We start from the raw sequence: 21,646 nt of genomic DNA, 5'->3' as shown, positions 1-21,646 counted from the left end.
TGACCAGAGCCACGTGAAGCCGGTGTATTACGCGTGCTGAGCCTCGCTGCACAGCTGTTTACGCGTGTATATCGATCCACGATCGAACCAAACCACAAAATCATTGCCACACGACATCCAAACATCGATTGTAACACTTAAACGCTTTCGTTTCCCGCCCTTCTAACGCCACTCTATCCAAGTCTATTTAGTATTCTAGAGATCTAAACTCTTCTTCGCCTGTTTTCTTTCATTTTTCTTTCTTTTTTCTTATTGCAAGAAACAGCACCGAATCTTCCATCGCAACAGGCAGTTTATTTCCGACTCGAGCACCAACGATTTGCAAAGTTCGATGGATGTTACAGTGCCGTTTCTCGTACAACAGGCGTGTATATTTCCAAAATACAACTTGCCGAGAACAAAGAATTTTCGTCTTATTAAAAAATCAAACACATCGATCGTCGTGCGCTTGAGCCAGCTCGAAGAAATCCCAAGCAGAAAGAGAATCACTCTGGAATGGAAAAACAGGAACAACTGTTGGGAGTTGTTCGAGTTCCAGCGGCGCAGAGAACGAAGCGTATAAAAAATGTCAACGATCAACACCAAGAATTTGCAAAGAGGGCTGAAACTGACAGTGTTATACTGAGCAAGGTGAACATGTAAGTCAGTGTTAGCTGTGAAACATCCGCAAGCACGTCTCTTTCGATGTTCGTTTATCAACGAGAAAAAGGAATCACGGGCGGAAGCGAAACACGTCACTTTCGGGCAGACACAGAGAGAGAGAGAGAGAAAGGAAGTAAGATAAACAGAGATAGACATAGAGACAAATAAAAATAAAATACGACATACAGAAAACAGATCACGATCGAGTACAATTATACGACAAGATGATCACATTTAGATGTTGAACAGGAAGTATGAGAGAAAAATGGTGAACAGGCAATCGAGGAGAAGAAGAAGAAGAAGAAGAAGAAGAAGGCGTGTATCTACATAGACCGAACGACACAGGAAATGGAAAGGTACTTGTCGAATCGACCACCACTTCCTGCAGAAATCGGACTGGCCGGCGCGGCGGTTCGTTTTCTTACACGATTAGCGGCGGTGTATCGCACACGTAGTAAATGGTCAGGTTCAGGAGAGAATTTGCCAAAAACAAACGACCAGCGCGCCAGGTAGATGGTTTGAAAGAAACGTCGATTTAACCAAGGGACGCGAAGGTAAGGAAAATATGTCGACCAACAACAACAATGTTGTGGAACAAACCAGAATTGACAATGAATCGGGAAACAGAGATATGTAGACAGAGATAGATAGATAGATAGATAGATAGATAGATATAGAGAGAGAGAGAGAGAGAGAGAGAGAGAATTGTTTTTAACACTGAAGGACATATCTCTTGCTTTACCCAGTACAATATGGCAGTCCAGCCCTCCATAGTGATGCACTGGAAGACAGTGAGCATGGCGAATCCGATGTTGTCGAAGCTGGTGATGCCGAAGTTTGGTCCCTCCCAGTGATCCATGCACGTCGAGATGTTCGCGTTGCACACGTGGGCCCCGAATGGCGCCTCCGATTTGTTGTCCGTGTTACACGGGCTCGGCTGTTCGCCCTCTTTCTCGATTACAGCTACAACACAGAGTCGACGTTAATCGGGGAGGAGAGATCGGTTCGGTCCAACGATCGATTTACTGATTACTCACTGATATCCCTGATGCTGTAACACGTTTTATGCAGGGTTCCCGAATAAAATTCGAGGCCGATGATGGCGAATATCACGATGGCGAAGAGTACCAGCAAGCCGATCTGCAGAAGCGGGGCCATTGCCTTGATAATAGACTTGAGCACCACCTGGAGACCTGTGTCGAAGAAGAAAATTCACCAGGAGTAATTAGGCCCAACCACCGCGCCCTCCAAGCGATTCACGTGTGTCTTTACACTTATTCTTCCGTTTGACTCGACTCTAGGACTCGACTCGTTTCGCGTTTCTTTATACGTATCTTTCATCGCTGCTCGGGGAACCGTGCGTGCCATACTTGCGTCTAAACTTTTCCTTCCTTTACTCCGTTCGCATTTCCGTCGTGTTTGTAAGCGTTGCTTGAGAAAAATGATAGAAAGAGGGATCCAGCGGCTAAACAATTGGGATACTTCGTTGTCAATTACATGGACACAGCATACAACTCTCAAAAAGATATCTATTTGGGTGGCGCTACGTAAACAAAATAATCGTTCTAACGTTGCAAGGCATTCTACGTGTAGAGATATATAGATATAGAGATATATACTTGCAATAATATTAAATACTACACTGATCTACGAGCTGAAACGTTCAACGGTTCGCTCGTAATCGGATCTACGTAGCAGCTATCGATATAACGGACGACGACGTTTCGAACACAAGGATCCCATCGATCCACGAAGTATCCGAATTGCAGAGGGCGGGAACAAGCAACGCGCGTTTCTTCCTCGAGCACCGAATCAGCCTCGCGTTTTACTCGTCTTCTTCTTCTTCTTCTCCCTCTTCGTCGTTCTTCTTCTAATCGGAAAATTACACCCGCTCGAAACGTGAATTTACCCTTTCTTCCATCGAAATTCCAATTTACACGAGACCAATTTAACGCCAGCCAATCGAATTGTTTCTTCGGGGGGGGGAAAAAAAAAAAAAAAAAAAAATGAAACATCTACGCTCGCGAGATTAACGGGGAAGAAGTAAAAGAGACGAGGCGATTTCGTACGATTCGGCCGGAATTCGTGGCCGATTGTATTGAAACGCTACTCACTCGGTATGCCGGAGACAAGTTTGAGCGGTCGCAACACGCGTATCGCACGCAACGTGCGCAGATCCATATCCAGGTCTATGCCTTGCGAGAACGCCGTGATGAACCTGCCCCAAAACACACACACCCCGCCACACTTTACTACTTACTACTCTATTACACTAATACTCACGCTACTTAAGTACTTAAGCTACACAACTATATGGTAACTAGCGTTCTATGGCCTAACCCGATGGGAGAATAGGATAAATGACTATCTTGGGGATGGTGAAGCTCTCGTCTAGGGACCGATGTACGTATGCATATCTTTACCTCCTTTTTTCACTTTGCCGACCGTCGCGAAAAATCAATTCTATATTAGGTCAGCGTAGTTTTTCTTTCTAAGGAGATGTACTCTTCGACAAAGCCCTGTGTACGCGATCGAGCGGTAGAAATTGGAAGATCGGTATAAAACGAATTCCAAGACAAAAGGCCAAGGATCGACTTTCGATTCTCGTAGTTTCGGGATTAGCTTATCGAATTAGCGCATCGCTGGATTTCCAACTGTCTTCGCGAAAAGGGCAGAGAAACGGTTTCAAAGGAAATCAATTCGGCTTATTATCGAGGCGATCGGTGGATTCGCTGGAAATGTGTTTAAATACGGCTGACGAAATGCTGGGAGAACTATGTTGTAGTAAAGGTGGATTAATGTTCAACGATGACGTGACGACGTTTTCTCCGATAAAAGGTGAGAGACAGAGTGAGAGAGAGAGAGAGAGAGATTTGAGAGAAAAACGAAAAACATGAGAAATAAGAAAAATATGACGAGTTTCGACACTCGGACAGAGAGGAGATTCTCGTTAAATTACTCGCACGATATTCTAATTCTAGATGCCGTCTGGATATATAATCCTGCTAACTATAACTCTAGTTCCACGGAGATAATAAACGTAATATCCGCCGCGGTCGTTCAACTTCCGCTCCGTCTACAACCCCCCTATATCTTTCCCGATTATAAATATCGACGGATCGGCCCGTTTAAGTATCTTCTTTTTCTTCCGCTTTCTTCAACAAACCAACGCCAGAGTGTAAACGACCACAACGGACCAGGTTCGCCTACGGTTACTCGAGCCTTTTAAAATACGTCGCTAATTAGGGGCGGGTGTCTATGAATTAAAAACAAATTTTCTCTCCAGAGAAAATCTTTTTCTTTCTATCCCTTAACGAAGAGGACTCCGAACTTTTCGCATGCGCTAACCTATTTTTTTCAAGTGGGTTCGCGGAGGAGAGAGAGAGAGAGAGAGAAATTTCGAGGATCCATATGGTGAAGGGAGAGTAGACGAAAGAGGAGATGATATCGTTGGTCGATGTCTAAAAACAGTATCTGTAGGACTATGACTCGGTCTCTCGAGGGTGTCTAAAGGTACGACTCTCTAGCAAACACGAGCTTGTTCGAATACGTTACTGCTCTAGAACACGTACCTATTTACCAACGTATAGCCAATTCTATCAATCAGTGATTGGTAGCTAAAGACAGAGATTGCTAAATATAGAGACACCTGCAGGCCAGTAATTTCGTGTTCTCGTGTGTTACGTGTGCGTATGTTTCCCGGTGGTATATCGTAATCCTCGTAACGTGGAGTGTAAATTTTGAAAGAAAAATTCGGTCGAATCGCAAATTCGCGTGCGCCAGATATTCCCTCGAAATTTTTCAATACACCTGACATACGTAGCAGGGGCTACTACGTGAGCAGCGTATGGAAAAAAATTCCGCGGTTAAACGCTGTATATCGCGATAACGTGAATTCAGGGCGCGTCCACCGAGTTCTCCGAATGAAAAGCCAAAGATTTCGCCGACGATTCGCGACGTGTATCCGTGTGGTACGTGCGTATATGTACAGGGTGTTCCGTTCAACCGGAGACACGGGACAGTATCTGGTGGACCGTTCGAGATACGAAAAATATCGTTATCGTGAAAATGATTCGGTACACAACTTGGGTGACGCACCGTTGTATTCTATTTAAAAAGATTAAGTCGACATTGAAATCTCCCCTATAAATGTCTATAGAGACGAAACTATTTATACCGCACAATGTCCCCATCCGTATCTTGGGAGTTTCTACGTAGGTACTTCTGGTGCTCCCTGGTTGAACGAGACACACCGTTATCGTGTGCACACATACGTATGTATGCGCGTGTATGTCTATTTCGTCGATTCTGAAACTCTCTAAAAAAGGTACGAATAAAACGTGTGCACAAAACTGAACATAATGACAGAAGATATAAGAGCAAATAGTAACGCAATGTAACACTAGCGACTAGTTTCACGCAAGTTCTCTATAGAGACAGTAGAGTATATAATAGTATTGAGTTAATATATCCATCATCAACTGTCAACGATCATCTAGCGTCAATCAACTGGTCTAATACACACCCATAGCCTCTAAGTGGTGGACAATCAACGATAAGAAAAGAAAAAGAGAAAATGAAAAGGTTGAGAGGCAACGAAAATTGGGAAACTAAAAGGAGAGATTAGTAGAGACGAACGAAACGTGTAAAATAGGTGTGTTTATAAGTAAATATATATGCGGCAGATATAGTAATATTAAGTTAGCTGATGCTGGTCTCGCTTGCCAGAACTAAACGTCGACCCAACGTGTCAACTAAAGCAAGAGACAGATAGATAGATAGATAGATAGATAGATAGAGATAGGTATAGTTTAGAGAGAAAAAATAAAGACTCGACAGAGAGAAACTAAATGGTCGACGGAACTAAGTGTGTCTGGTTAATCAAGAAACGTTTAAAACTAAGGAGACTAGTCGAACGCACACAAACTGCCAGGAACAACGGGGGATTTAGTTAGTTTAGTTATATCAATCTGCTGCTCGACTGTTCTCTGTTATTACTGCACTCTGTACTTGTTACTTATATATGGCGTTTTATATAGTATTCGTTCGCCGTTTCGCAGAACTGTGACTGACTCACTTGGAATTTTCGAAACCAGCTTTAGCGGTCTGAGGACCCTGAAGGAACGTAGCATACGCAGGTCGACGTCCACGTTTGTTTCGGCGAACACGGTCATCGACCTAATCCAAGGATTACTCTCTAGAATCTATCTGCTCGGCCGGAAAAAAGACCGATCGACGTGCGATCTCCTTAAATCTTAAACCTGCCCGGAGAAAGATCCTTTCAAACTTTTATCTCTCGACGCTTGCGCGTACACACGCTCACGCGCGCAAGCTTCAGTCAACGAAACATTGTTAAAGGAAAGAGAAAAAAACCATCGATCGAGAAAGGCTTTCTCCGTGAACAGGATTCCTCGAGGGCGAGCATAATCAGGGGGAGTAAGGTAAGATCGTCCAACGTTTTTTGCTCACGAAATCATATCGATAGGGGAGTGTCGATCAAAGCCTGAAATTAAGTAACATTCTCCTCGTCCACTGTTTTCCTCTCCATGTGTCTGCTTCGCTCAAAGCATCGCGGTATTTCGTGGTGAATAGAGATGCGTCTGTTTCGTCGCGAATGATAGACAGTCGATATAAAGATAGAGATAGAGATAGAGAGATAGATAGAGAGAGAGAGAGAGAGAGAAAAAGTGGAAAGAGCAAGAATGCGCTCGTTCGTTCTGAGAGGGTGAACGAAAAGAGAAGAGTTCGTTAGATCGTGAGCATGATGAGAGTAGGGTGTCCGCGGCGAGAAACAAAGTAACGAGAAAAATAGAAGGGAAACGAAAGTTGTAACTTGAGTGATGAGCTTTTCTTTTCCGCGAAATTGTCGTGCAGTAGGAGGGTGTCCCTCTTCGCGGTCATTCGTGTAGGCCCGTTCCACATTTCTCCATGCTTTCGAGTTTAGTAGATCGAGAGGAGGGATGGATCCTCCCCTACTGTTCTCAAACTTCCCGAGAGGAGGAGAAATAGAGAGAGAGAGAGAGAGAGAGAGAGAAAGGGGGGTTAGAATAGAGAAAACTGTTCGCTCACCCGGTCACCACGACGAAGAAATCCATGATGTTCCAGATGTTGCGCAGATAGGAGCCACGGTGGAGGACGAAGCCAAGGGCGAGGATCTTGAGGCTCGCCTCGACACAGAAGATCCCGAGGAAATAGATTTCGGTTGCCTCGAGCTTCTGTGCGAGTATGGTCTTGTCCTGCTTCGGCAGGTGCTCCTCGAGGGCGAGGACCACGCAATTGGCGATGATGGTGAGCAGGACGGCGTACTCGAAGGGCGGCCACTCGATTATGAAGCGGGTATGCTTCCTGATGCAGTTATCCTCCGACAGGATAAACAACGACGTGGTGCCCTTGCCGCCTCCCCCACCGCCACCCGCCCCACCGCCCTGATCCCGGCCTGGCGCCATGTCGACCAGACCAGGTACCTGTTATCAACCGTTTGTCAACCTTTTACATCCCCTTTATCCTTCATTTTTAATCCGGATCACGTCTGGCCAATCTAACTGTAACACCCGTGAGAGCCATCGAACGACGAAATTTTCATTACTTTCCTTTTCTTTTCTTTCCAGGTTACCGAAATTTCGAGGAACAGTTTAGGTCGGCCAGGCTTGTTCCAGAAACTGGCCGACAGCGAATTCGTTCATTGCCAGCAGCTCATTTTGCATTTTCCACCGACAGACATGCAAGTGCTAGGAGAAGGACCGTTTTCCGGGAAAAATTGGATTTTTCCTCGACACGGAGAGGGCAACGTCCACGCTCTCTTCGATCCCTCGTCGACGGCGAACGGAACAAGGAGGGAGAGAGAAAAGGAAGAACGATTGGCGCGGGTAAAGGGTGAGCGGCATGGTAAGAGGAACCGGGCGAACAAGCCGCAATTAACGGATGTCTCAGACACATCAAGACTTGTTCTTTTTTTTTCTTCCTCCAGTCGAGCTGGCTCTTACCTCCCCTCCAAAGCTAGTCCAGTCACCGAGACCACTCAGTCCGGCCAACCTCCGCCTTCTCCTGTACTGACTCGCGTATCCAGGGTCCCTTTGTGCCGCCTCTTGCGCTGCCAACCTGGAAAGCACGCAAGATGAAAGGAGTTAGCCGTGGAGTAAAACTCAAAGGAGGTTATCGGGGACGCGCGTGTCACCGTGCGACACAGGAGGCACCTAATCGATCTTGCGAACCACTCGTTCGCCGCGAAACGAATACGCGAGCCACGATCACAGCTGATAACGTATTACTTTCGGATTCACCAGCTACAAATACCACAACAAATTCACACCACGTACACATACACGACGAATAAATCTCTTATCTTTTTCAAAGGGGAACGACCAAAGTGTTTGGCGGCGCGAGAGAGAGAGCGGGGGAGGGAGATAGTACACGAGAGTATCGTTATACTGCCGGCCGGGCTAATTAACAGCATTAGCCGAGACTTTTGCAAGCAGCATCCTGCAGCGTGCGTGGTCTCTCCTCTTCGCAGGAAAGTGCAATCAAGGTAGCGAGTAATGTAATAACTGACGGCTGGAGAATCGAGCCGGGTGCATCGTTGTACCGTCGCGTGCTGCGTGTGCCTCCAAGCACGCGCTGCTCTCGATCCCTTTTTGGCCACAAGTGTATCGCCTGCAAGATTGCATCCTATTCACCGGGCCTTGATTCTCTATTCAGCTGCGATCAGCGTTCCGCTTTTAAGAATTTCGAGCACGTTTACCGGCAAAATGGCCAACTCTTTGTAACGCTAAGCAACGTTCACCGTTGCTATTTCGAACGCTCCGCCGAAAATACGACAGGGAGGAGGAACATCGCGAGGGAAGACCATACCCCGATCGACGTTCTAAGAAAAAAAAAAAGAAAGTTCAAGAAGAATATATTCTTGATCGATCGTAGTCGCACTCGGGATGTTCCTTGAAAACCCCCCTCTAAAGTGCTCTTTAAATTCTTTTGAGAACGCCAAAACTCGAGCCCGATGCCTTTCATTCTATAACGAGAGTAATCGAATAATGCACGATTTTTAATGGCAAAGGGTCTGGTGCGCTCCTCTAAATGGTGTCCCCGTTTCGCTACGGAAACTCGCCAATCGAACGGCCGGCATTAATTCTGGAATTTATTCAAACCAGTTCCACTCCTCCTACGTCGCATCTTTTTCCCCACTCGTCCTTCCATTTTGTCAGACAACTCGCAGAAGGTAACGACCAAGACCTAACCGTTGATCGAAATTCCGCGAAATTAGCCCAGTTTAGTTTCTAGCCCGACCCGAATAATCCGAGGAAATTCATTCATCGATGCAACAATCGGACCAGCAGCGACGCAAATTTTGCCGAACCGCATTACGGACGAGAGGGCGAGAGGACGTCGCGACGACTCGAAATCGCTCGCGACTGGCATCCGTGCCAAAGTTTTTCCTGATCCGCAGTGACCTCAACCCTTTCCCTGTTTTTCCAAGTCGACGCTTACCCCGATCTCGAATCGGTATCTCCGTACACAGACGAGAAGTCGTCGCATTTCGACGCTGCCAGTTTCCAACGATCCTCGCGTTCCAACCTCTCTGAAAATAGAACGTCGCGACGCGACGCACGCCAAGATTAATACCCCCCGACTAATGCTCTCCTCTTTCTCCACTCCGCCATACTCCTACCCCTTCTTTTTCATCTTCCGACCGATAATTGCCATCTATTGCCATCTATTGCCATCTCCGTCCACGTCGAAAACGAGGAGAAAACAGAGACTCTCTAATTTGCCTCCACTATTTTTAACGTCTTACACGCTTCAATTTCCAAGATTTTACGATCTCTGTGGAAGTAATTGGACGGTCGAGAAGTAAGTAACGATTTAATTTCACACGGGCCAGAGTGAGAAATATGAAATCCATTACCGATGCACGTCGACCTCATACATGCGAAACGCATTAACATGGCATTATCAGTGAGCCACCGTGTCGTAATGACGGGTAACAACGTTACTATCGATATGCCGGAACAAACTTTCCGCGACGTCGAAAATTGTCGCAGATCCAACTGTGGTGCTTCTTAAAAATGAAATCAATCTATTCGAGAGAGAGAGAGAGAGAGAGAAGAACGAACGTTGAATATTCGATCGAAAGAGGAGAGAGTCTTTCAACTTGAGCACACCTCGTAACAGGCTCGCGAATCGGAAGCGACGAGAACGTCTGTAAATGATTAAAATCAAACCGAGGAATAATCGATACAGAGTGCGCCTCGTAACGGAAAGATCGATAGTACTCTGGAAAATGAGCCTGGCTCCAGAATAAGCTGAGCCTAACGCCGCTCGCTCCTCTCTTCGTTCGATGATCGTTACGCCAGCAACAGGTGTAACCTATTGCTGATTACGCACGGCCCGGAAACTTTCTGCAATTTAACCGACCCAACACCACCCGACACGTCCAAACCATCCCCTGTTCGAACAACGATCAACTAGCATTCGCGCTCAAGTTTCGGATTCGCCACTGAATACCTTGCAATTTCGTCCAGTCTGTCTCGTGATTTATCAGAGAAGATCCCTCAAATTACACGGCAAATTACCCGGCGAGGCTCGACCGACGTTCTCTCACCTTCGTGAAATTGCGATCAGCACGAACGTAACGCTGTAACAGCGGCGATTTTCGATAGAATAATATGTACGTAGGTATCGTGGTGGTGAAGGTTAGAGTCGCGATTTACGCCAAGCAACGCGCTCCGAAAGGAGTTTTTACAGGTTGGCCGAGTGACGATCGAGATCCGTGCCAAACGTTCGTGTCGCCGGCCGTTCGTGTTTTTTATTCGCGGTAATTAATACGAGGACTCCTGTCGCTCGATGCGCGCACACTCCGCCATTCGAGCGATGCGGGACAAGATAGCTGGCAGACTCGTCGCCGTGGATCAACGAACCGAAAAACGTTTTATACGATTCAACCCCCGGCCTCGTTTCGGCGTGTTCGGTAGAAGTAGTCGGTTAATGGTCAGACCGGCTGACTCTATTTCAATCGATACAGGAAATAATCGCGTGTCCTTAACCTTTTCGTAGTTCGAACCGAGCGTTACAATTTCGAGCTTCGGGATTTGTTTAAAAAAATTCGTCGACTCGAAGAGTAAGGGAGAAAGAAACGTGGCTAGGAAATGTGACGGCGTGAAAAAGAACGGATATTCGTGAATCGACGACAGAGGACGAAGGTACGCGCAAAAATAATTGGCCTTCGATTCCAGATCGTGAACTAACGAGGGAGCGATCGCGACGACGCAAGGCCATTTTTTTCATCTGCTCGCAGGTATAAATACGAACGGTATCGCGAACTTGGTATCTGGAGTTTGCACGAATCGGGCATACGCGCGCCTTCGTTCTATGTAACAAAGATTCGTCTGTCTGCGATGAGGGGAGGAAGAGAAAGAATATGTTCGAACGTCTCGCGTTTAGGCATCCGAGTTGACGGAGAAGTCTTTCAGCGTCGAGGAGCACAGAGATTAGTGTCTATTCGTAGCAACTGGGACGGCACTTAAAAGTTTATTATGGCTCATCAGTTATCGACGATACTTCTCGAGAGTTATTAATATCTTTCGGGAAATCAATATGAAAGACGTGACGCCGCGCTATAACGGATCCCCTTGAAAATTGTTGTGTCGGTGTGCATGATTCTCGCGTTAACCCTTTCAGAAGTCGTTTAGTCAGCCACTAACCTCCGTGTGCAACGTAGTAATCGTCGTACTCTCCCCTTACACCCTCGTCGCTGCGGTACATTTTTCGGTACTATAAATAGAAGAAAAAAAAAGAAGAAGAAAAAAACGAAGCAATTAAAGTAGGTTAGAAGCCGCATCACGGTTCAGAGAGTTTTCAACCAATTGCGTTGGCACGCAACAAGAAATTTGCCAAGCTCGATGCTCCCGAAACGGGCACCCCGGGGTGTCCGACGATAGGTACCGCAACAATCGGCGCAGGCGTACACTTTACGAGCGAAAATCAAACTCCTCCGTTGATATATCACCCAACGAACTATCCTCGTAAATCGAAAAATCACCGGTGACTCTATACACACCCCCCGGCGAGATAAGTGAACGAGATCGGTGAAAGAAAAAGGTGGAAGAAGAAAGGGAGAGGACGCGTTTCACCCTGTTCCGATTCATCCTCGAAGCGGCTCCCGCAGCCCGAACAGAGGTTAACGAAGAAGATATTCGAGCGGAAGAAAGGGGAGGGAGAGAGGGAATTGGCGGCCGGCTAAGAATCGCAGCAGCTCGAGTGCGCCGGTCGCACCGCCCTGGGGTCGCAGGGATTCGGGCTGGCGCGCACCCGAATCGCCTTGCCGCTCTGCGCCACGTGCGCAGTATATCTGTCGCGTGTGCCTACCTGTACCTGCTCTTCCTCCTCTCCTACGCGAGCCAGCCGACCTACCCTTTTTCCACCTTGCAACGCGCTTTTTTCCGCCACGTGCGCCACGCCACCAGAAGCGACCCAACGATCCTGAACAGCACGCTCCCCAATGCCCCGAGAAACATCGTCCTCGTCGTCGCCGGTTAGTCGAGAAAGCCTGGAAGAGGAACGCACACCGGTGGTCTGCTACGTCTCCGTGGTGGCGCGGGGCGTCTCCCAGAGCTCCGCCGCCGTTGCGACCGCGATCGTTACCCGAAAAGCCGGCTAATGTCGCCCTCTAAATGCGCGAAACGATCTTGCCAAAAATCACCGAGCAACGAGAGCGTCACGGCGCCCACCCGCCCTCGTCCTTTCTCTCTCTCTCTCTCCTTCTCTGGCATCTCCGCGATATCGAGGCTACCCTCGGCCGACGTTGCGGAGCCACCTCGAGAGAGGGGGCTCCTGGTGACGTCACCTCAACCGCCATTTTGTCCAGTGACGTCAACCGAGCCACGACCATCACGACCGCGACTACCGGCCGCGTATATACTTACCTTCCCTATGCTTCTAGCCGCCAACCGGCTACATGCTGTTCCTCGTCTATCTCTCCTCCCATTCTCTTTCCGCCTTTCTGTTTTCCATCGCTTTCATTTCGGTGCGTTTTGATACGTTACCCCAAGGGTAACCTTTTTACTACGAAATCGAACATGTTCGTTCGCGCGGTGAACCCCCAAAGTTTGTCGCATACCCAGTTGACCTTTCGAATCGGAAGCGCCTTTGGCGTCCTTGCACGTTTGAAAGACACAAAGGTCTTCTCACCCTAACCGTTGTACGGGTGTTGAAGCGGGCACCGCGCCGATGGCCGGTGCGTGCGTACATGTAGGTCGAGGTGTATATACGTGGGCAACGGCATTCGAGGGAATCCGATGCGGCGCGGTACCGCGCGGCACGGCGGTTCGCTTACGTACAGTATCGAGTGACACGATGACCCTGGACGACGTTCGATTTAATTATCCGATTTTATGCGCGCCAAGCGCCAGTCAATCGGTCACGGTGAAAATCAAGTTTACGTACGTCTAATAGGTCGCGGGTGGGAAGAGGTTCGCAAGCAGAGTACCTACGTAGTAGATAAACGGGACGTTGGAGAGGAATTAATTTTGCATGGGGTTACCACCCTCCAATTCGAGGGGTTTCGCGAATTTCGTCGTGGCAACCTCTCTCTCTCTCTCTGTACACACACGATTAAACGTAACGGTAACGAGTTCGAAAGGGAAGCGGAAAGATCGATCGTCGCTGTATCGACAGCTCGACTACCGCCGCACGCGACTCCAAACGCCTCGAATCCGCTCGGAACACCTTCGTTTCGATTGATTTCAATCAACCTACGTAACGTTTCATTCTCGCATCGATACGATAGCCTTGTTATTATTCCTGCTCGAGTCACGTGGACTTGAAACAACAATTGCTTCTGCCGCCGACGCGACGGTGTACGGCGACAAATGTGCCATCGATTTTTTTGTCAACGAGAAAGGGAAATCACCGGTTGCGCACCATCAATTTCCCTCTGATAATCAGACGTTCCGTCTAACGAATAAACGAGTCCCTCCGCGTCGTCGTCGTCGTCGTCGTCGTCGTCGTCGACGACGACTACCCGCGACAATCGAGTTTGCCCTTTTAACTTTCACCGTGTTTCCTTTCCCTCCTCCCATCGCCGATCGTCGAGTCTGGAAGGAAGATACCTCGGCTAGCCTAACGCGAAAAAACAAGGAGAGATCGATGACGCTATTATCGGCGCCTAGTGGCGACGACGTCGTTAGGATCGTCCAAAGGGTGTAGATTGGTCCGACCGATTGATCGATCGATCGAAACGTAGGTAGAATCGACTGGAATCTCTTTAAAACCAGCCTGGACGATTCGGAATGTCGAATAGTAGGGGATCGAGCGCAATTAGAATACCCACGGGCATCCAGACGAGCCTAATACGAAGCTAAGGGAGCATAAATAGCGCTAATAGCATTGTCTGCGCGTTAAACCCGTGTAAACGCAGGCGTACGCGGCGGCCGCGCCGCTGGAAACGGGTGGAAAGTAAGGGAAGGCCAACGCTGGAGAGCCACCTAGCCATAATAACCGCCTACATGCCCTGGCGAAATTACCTTTCGGTCTATTTGCCCCCAGAAACCGGGGTTACGTCAGCTGTACACGTGTGCGGCGAATATCGTTTCGACGATCCCACTATCGCGCCCTTGCCCTGCCGCTACCCTCTCCCACACGCTCTACGATCGCGCGTCACGTCGCTGCGTACGTTTACGTGTACTATTCCTGTGCGAGTACGTCCATCTACGTGCGCTACCCCTACTATCGCGAGTTTGCGTCCACCCTTCCCTTTTGCTATTTTATTCCCTTAAAAGTATTCGACGTAACTGTTCGGGAGCTGTTACAAATGCCTGCGTCTGAACGCATGCGTTTCACCGCGTCTTCCCAGCAACGGCCGCGTACGAGGCCAGCTTCGACCATAGATGAGCCGATTGAAAATGCGAGTCGCGTTCGAGCCATCCAAGCCAAGCACGCTCGAATTTCCCGAAACTTTCCGACAGCCACGTCCCGAAGGTAAACTTCTGGCTGCAATCGTGAGAGAGATTTCCAAGATAAACCGTTACACCTTCATATTGAATTGCAGACCGTTCGAACCTTCTTTTCTTGCGAGAGAACGGATATTAGATCGCCTCTGCTAGCTCGATTAATATCGACGATAAAAAGAGTGTATCTGTTTGAATCTCTATGGAACTGACAGATATAACCGAGTACGAGCCAGGGATAATTGGACGTTTCCGTGGAGAACGGCGAAACGCGAGACGTCTCCGGCAATCCCAGGGCAAACACGCGAAAGAGGAGCACAATCGTTGCGCCGGCAAATATTTGCCTGGCTCCCAGACGCGGACAAATCCGTCGCGTAGACGTGGAGATCGTTAGGTCCCTCGATCAACGTCGTCTGGACCCCGCCGACGAATTAATCCGATTAAGTCGACGCAACCGCTGCGAATCGGCAACCTTCCCTCCACCAGCCGATGATTCCAACGATCCAAGTATCGAACGGAGCAAAGTGGACGAAACAGAGAGGAAGAAAAAACCGATCGAAAAGGAGGACGAAAGAAGGGTGGGACTACGTATCTTCTTCTTCTTCTTCTTCGAAGCATAAATGAACGCGCGCGATCGTTTGGCGCCTGCGGGACGCTCCGCGACGATTTCAACTGTGGGAAGAAACGGGAAGGAGAGGCGGAGAGCGAGGACGGAACAACGTCACGGCCAGACGCCGGAGACGTCTGACTCGTCCCACGCCCACGCCACTTGCCGCACACGCGATTTCTGAAGGGGTTGCACCAACCAGTGCAGATGCATTTCATTCTTGCACATCGCGACAGGCTCACCCACCTACCGCCGCGTTCTTCCGAGATATTTATCGATCGGATATATCTCTCGGATCAAGCACGAATCAAATCGGTCGCTCCTCTCTAAACGCGATTCAATTACTCGCCGATATAGGTAGAGGTACCTACACAGAGGGCTGTAGCAAGTGACCTATTTTAGTCCGCGAGCGTCGGCGAGACGTTGCTGCTCGATTCCTATTGACTACACGACACGTAACACCAGAGACACGCCACAGCTTTGCCCCTCTCTCACTCGCTCTCACCCCTCGAAAATTCCCTCTATATCGTCGGGTTCGCCGTTGGAAACGAGCGTGGCAACTGGAGGATTACGAAATCCTACGTGACTCAGAGTCCAAGTGTAGGAGGAGGAGGAGGAGGAGGTTTCATGAATCAGAAAATAAAGGCACGAAGCGGTAACGGTCGTTCCACGTATCCGAATGGATGATTTGGTGACTGCCGCGGAATGAATGGGCGGAACACGCGACCGTGAAAGAACCGGTTCCAAGAAGTTCGCGTTCATTGATGAGGGGAATAGATTAACCGGCCGAAGCTCACGGCTTCCTCGAAGAATGCTAATTAGAATATGCAAATTCGGTTACACGTGTACAATTCCGGGGAAATTCGTGCGACTTTTTGCCGGTTCACGCGGCAACCAATCTGGAAATTCCCTGGAACACGTCAAAGCGGAAATAATTATGAATTTGTTTTCACAGGTTGTCGCGGCTACGGCGAAACGGGGAATTGAAATTTTCCGGAAACTTGCCCGCGCGCCAGAGAGACCGACAGAGTTCGAAAACTGTTTTCGCCTAACAATTACCCCCTCTCGAAAACGGAAGCGTACAAACACGTGAAATTTACGCGTCGAATGACAATAAATGCTCGCGAGAACGTTACCCAGCGGGCCATTAAGTGAACTACGATCGCGGAATTGTTACTTACGCGTGCCAAACTCCGTTTCTAGACCGACCACGCGCGTACTTGTGCTACTCAAAGGACTGGACTACTTTTGCCAGAGCATCGCTCCACCACTCTGGCGAATCGATCTTTCGCCTCTCGATCCTACCCAATCCTTCCCTCCCTTTCTTTCACATTTTCCATAATTCCCCGCACAGATCTCCCTTACTAATTGCCAACTAGGCCACGGAATTACACTCCGACATTTTAGGTTTCTCGAGAGGATCTCGAAAGGGTTCCGATAGGATCCATCTCCAGGGTTAATTAGCGTAATTATCAACACCGACGAATTTCGCGAAACGTTCACCGATGTAGAACAAACAGTTAGCGGGGCAACTCGACGTAGACGATGGTAGAATCCTTGAACTATAACATTCTAGCAACAACTGGCGCGCGTTCGGCCTTCGATGAATTGCGGCGACTCGTCTAATTGAAAGCGTAACCAGTTAGCCCTCTCGATTTCGCGGATCGAGTTCCCCCCGAAACCGAGCACCGCGTCGCACGCCAGATCCTTCGCAACGTAAACGGCTTCGTCGCCGAGATTATTAGATCACAGACAGCCGGTGAGGGGGGAGAGAGAGCCGACACAATTTTTGCATTAGTTCAACGACGTTCTCGCTTTTCCGATACCCCGGAGTAGCTACACGTGGAAAACTGTGCTGGTTGACGCGCGATAAATTACCCGTTTAAACTTTCCTAACGAATTACGGCTTTAAAACTGCTTATTGGTTCTTCGCAAAGTTCCACCGAAAAGGGCTCCCCTCTCGCGAACGAAAAATATTACGTCCACCACTCGAATCGAATTCCAAGTATTTCTATCGCACGACGAGAGAAGCTCATTTCCTTACGTTATACGAAGCTTAATAAATCAGGGAAGGCGCCCTTCTCAATAGTAAGGTCAACCGGGGCGACTCAACGTCTCCAGCATTTGGCAAATGGTACGAGGGAGGAAACGGTGGCAGAGTGGACGTGTGCGCAGTGTACGCACGCACACTCGCAGTAATGTACGCATACCGCCGCGCCGGCAGGATCCTCTTTCGCCCACGCCACGAGGTCACCGAGCATTTCAGCGCCATTGGTCATCGGAGAGGGAGCCCTACGCAACGCCGCCTTACGTATCAGTTTGCCCTTTTCGCCCCTCCGAAATATAATAACGACGAAACGTGAACGAATGCCGGTCGAGGTTAGAGCGTTCCATTTAACCTTTTTAGCCTACCGTGGGATCATTTCGCGAAACATTTTCGGCGGAAAAATCTCCTCTTCCTCCGGTTTAGGAAAAAACCAAACAAACAAACACACACACCTTACGTTTCACTTTTACTTTCACCTTTCGCGCTTCGAGCTGGGATTAAGTAATAAAGCCGTGAAAAATATGCGGCTTACTGTAAAATACTCAACCGATCCAACCTCGAGATTCTCTATCTGTTAATAGTAAAAAGTTGCACGCCACCGGTGCGTCCGACGCTCGCATCGCGTATCTAACGGAACTATCTCGGCAATTAGGTTAAACGAACGAAGCGGCTCTAGCTATGATATTAAACGCGCGCGCGATATCATCGAGGATGTAAAAAAAAAAAACATCCCCGCTGTGGCCTGCTCGACCCCAGGGAATCGCGAGCTTTATTATGTACGAAGGACACGTATGCGCGACCAATCGCGGCGTACTTCAGGCGTGTTCACGCACGCCACGCGTCCACGCCGGCCTCCTCTCCTCCGCCGACAAACTTTCGTTATATCGATCTAACCAATTGTCGCCGATATATAGGTTACAACCAAAGATTCCCTCTATCTTCGAGATTACTCGATTTATCGTCGCTAAAAGAGCAAACTGCCACCTTCCTTTTTTGCCTGCCTAGAAACTTTGTCGACCACGTAGCTCGTGCTAACGTGGCAGCTACGAGAAGTTCAACGGAATACCACAGAGTGTTGTAATCCATAGAGTTATTTGAAATGCAAAGCGACGCCGTTCATTTCGGGTTGCCTAATTGGCCTAAAAGTTCCGTAAGCAGTAGCAGCTTTCCAGTGAACGATCGATCAATTATCGTTCCAATTAAAACAGGGGAATTTAAAGGTAACAACGGGGGGAGGGGAAGAAGGATTGCCCCTTTAAAGGGAGAGTTCTCGAAAGGAAAAATTGAAGACAAGCCTCGAGGAAAGAAAAGAAGCCACGTCGGGCGATCGAGATTCTTTCGGGAGGAGGAACCGCGTCTCTCGAGAAAGGTGGATACCTGGCGGAGCAAGCGTCTATATATCTATTGATCGTTCATTCATGCCGCCCTTTCGACCCCTCCTCGGCCGTCCCAGCGATCTCCCCTTCCACCCTCTTCCTATAGTTCCACGGCTGCTTCAGCGTCGTCGTCGTCGTCGTCGTCGTCCTCCTCGTCGTCTTCGTCGTCGTCGTCGTCGTCGTACTCCCCCGTTCTGGCCTACGGGCGTCAGAGCCAGTCTTGCCAACCGCAAGAATCCGTGCCTGGCCGCCCACACGTGCCGTTCACTCCTACCAACCCCCCCGCGTTCAAGCTTCCCATCTCAGGAAAGCAATCAGCCCCCGACAATCGGCCTGATACGAGTCGACGTAACGTTTCCGTCGGAATTTCGACCCAATTTCGCGGGTTTTTATCATCCAAGGAGGAGTGGGGAGGGGAGAGAGAAAGAGCGTTGCGCCACAGGGGTTGTCCTCTTTCTCCCAGCTGAAACGTCCGATGCAATTTTTGGGTCGTCAGCTAGACGCGAGCTTTCTTTTGTCGACTGAGAACTTCCTTTCGCCTAGATAAGAAACCTTTCCTCCCACCGTTTCTATCCTATTCTCCTCTGCCGCCGCGACCACCGCGGGTTATCTATCGGCGATGGAAATGCGAAATCTCGCGTCAAAGGGCGTAGGGGAAAAGTGAAATGTACAACTGAAGGCGGAGCGTGGGAAAGGTGCGCGACTGGAGGAAAAGTTTGACAAGTTTGTTCGCGCGAACAAACGAAAATTGTGGAGAGATCTCGTCTCGCGCTAGAGCGTGACCCGAGCCATTATTTAATTGGCAGTTACGTAACACCCGCTTTTACGTGACAAACCAGCCCCACGGATCTCTAATAAATTAAAGTTCGCGAGGACACTCGGACACACCGGGATCGTCGACCTCTTTTCGCCGCCACCTTCGCCGACAGCCTCGAAAATTTATACTTATTTTCCTCCTTCGGACCAATAAGATAGCTCCGCGTGTGCACGAGTTTCGAAATTTTCACTCCGGGCAAACTCTATAGGCGGCACTTGAAGGTTTACGTGTTCGGTTGGCTTTAGCGAAGGGAGCAAGTTTTCACTTTTAGGTATTCCACCAAGCACAAACTCGGTGCGTAGAGTTTCCAACTTGAATTGCTTTCGAGAGCAATATTCGCGGGGTATCGCGTTCGCCACCTTCGCGAACAATGCGATAATGTTTCGGGAGGGGAACTGTCTCCTTCCCGAAATCTCGCCGTTTATTCCTTAGGCCCGTTAAATATCGCTGTTCGAGCAACTCGTTCGCCGAGCTTATGCCGCGGGAGCATTGTCGGAGGAGCTTTTCCTCCGGTGCAGCACGGGACGGTATGTCGATTTAAAATCGGAAGGGAAACGGGAGCGACGTTGAAGGCAATTTCGGATAATAGACGACTCGTGCTTTCTCGAGGAAAATGCTTCGATTCGGGTCGTCGACCTTCATTTTTCTCTCCTCTCGCGAGGGCACGAAAAGCGGGTTAACCGAGAGAAAAGGCAGGGCAAAGGTGTCGCGTGGCCACGGACAAACGCTCACGATTGCCCGGCGTTTTAATGAAAGCGATAAATCGCTCCGTATAAAATAAATTTCCAATGCTGCGCGCCAAATTACGACTGGGTCAACGAGAACTCCAAGTGGACGCCCTTTCTGTATTTACGAGCTACTGCTGCTGCCCCGCGAGAAAAATGACGCCGCAGTTCCTTCTTAATTAATCTTAAACTCCCTACAATTGTTCCGATACGCGGTTTCAGTCCATTTTCTCGGTAAAAGCGTGGCTGCCTTCGTTTCCACTCCGCGACTAACGATAAGAAGCGCCGTCTGATCGGCGAAGGGCGTTTCTACTGCGAATTGCAGAAGAATCCTTGCAGTTAGATCGAGAACCCCATCGCTTAAGCACCCATATCCCAGTGGCCTCGTAACACGGCAACAACTTTCAACTATTTTTCGTCCAATTATTTCAATATCGCTCTAGAGAGCCAGCCTCTTCTAGCCAGATTCCGCTTTTAAACGGTACAATTTTCACGAAACGCTAATCTTTCCTCTATCTCCCTACCGTTATACCCCGACAGACGGAATAAATGAAAAAAATATCTATATTCGTTACTTTTCCAACGAGCGTCGTCTCCCTCCCCTCGGTGCACAAGCACAAGAGTGGACGGACGTTGAAGAAATAATTCACAGGGAAGGGACGTTCAAAGGCCCGATCCATTAGGTGGCACATCAGAATTTAATCGATACGATTAAAGCGGAAAAAGAGGACGGACCGTAGGCGTCGAGCATGGGTCTGTCGCGGAAACTCGACTTCGTGAAATACGGTTGCCTCTTTGGCCTGGCCGGCAGCGTTGCATTCGCGAGCACGAACAGACAGCGCGGGCTGATAAGTGACGCGAGGAAAGCTCGATAGGAACACGGTAGAATAAACTTTCTTTCCGCCGATCCTCCTCGATTTTCACCCCGATATACATATTCCCATTTCTCGGGCCATCTCGGCAATGTTTATACGTCCAAGAGATATACATAGGTACCTGGTTCGTAAAGGGGTCAAATAGAAAGCAGCACCGCGTTGTGTTAACGATCAACGGTGAAACTTGGACGAGCGATAGTCGGCGAGTATTCTTAACGATCCAGTCATTTTTCGAACATAGGTGTGCGTATATACGTATACGTTAATTAGTCGCGCGATTCGTTCGGTACGTACCGCGGAGAATGGAAAGAGGTCGAGGCGATACGACACGACGGAACGCAACGAGTCGGTACAAGACACACGCTCGTGCTCGCCGAGCAGTCCGGCTTCCTCGCGTCGGTCGATTTCGTGGATGCCAATTAACAGTTCCATCGGGAACGTGTACGTAACGCTTGTCGGCCCAACCAACGATGGAAAGGCAGAGGACGAACGACGTTAGACGGACCGACAACACGGCAGAGCGTGTAGAGGTTATAAATTGTAAGCGAACGCGCACGGACGTATCCGCAGCCGTGTGTGTATCGGCGATTAACGAACGGTCGTTCGAGTGGCCGACGAGA

The 21,646-nt window shown here is 49.0% G+C and overlaps 1 protein-coding gene across 1 annotated transcript in view; it reads right to left on the bottom strand.

Annotated features, from left to right (window-relative positions):
* Positions 1–21,646, bottom strand: part of LOC108571861 (voltage-dependent calcium channel type A subunit alpha-1) — a 100,146-nt gene that overhangs the window by 29,586 nt on the left and 48,914 nt on the right. The window contains exons 3-7 of the mRNA XM_017934009.1: positions 7,626–7,740; positions 6,712–7,106; positions 2,757–2,860; positions 1,680–1,835; positions 1,370–1,605 (exon numbers count right to left, since the gene is read on the bottom strand). Coding sequence (XP_017789498.1) covers positions 1,370–1,605; positions 1,680–1,835; positions 2,757–2,860; positions 6,712–7,106; positions 7,626–7,740 — 1,006 coding nt within the window. The remainder of the gene's footprint in view (positions 1–1,369; positions 1,606–1,679; positions 1,836–2,756; positions 2,861–6,711; positions 7,107–7,625; positions 7,741–21,646) is intronic.

The sequence above is a fragment of the Habropoda laboriosa genome, unplaced genomic scaffold (genome assembly GCF_001263275.1).
Source record: "Habropoda laboriosa isolate 0110345459 unplaced genomic scaffold, ASM126327v1 scaffold99, whole genome shotgun sequence".
NCBI classification, from domain to species: domain Eukaryota; kingdom Metazoa; phylum Arthropoda; class Insecta; order Hymenoptera; family Apidae; genus Habropoda; species Habropoda laboriosa.
Note: the sequence above shows the minus strand (reverse complement) of the source record. Positions and strands in the feature narration are given on the sequence as shown.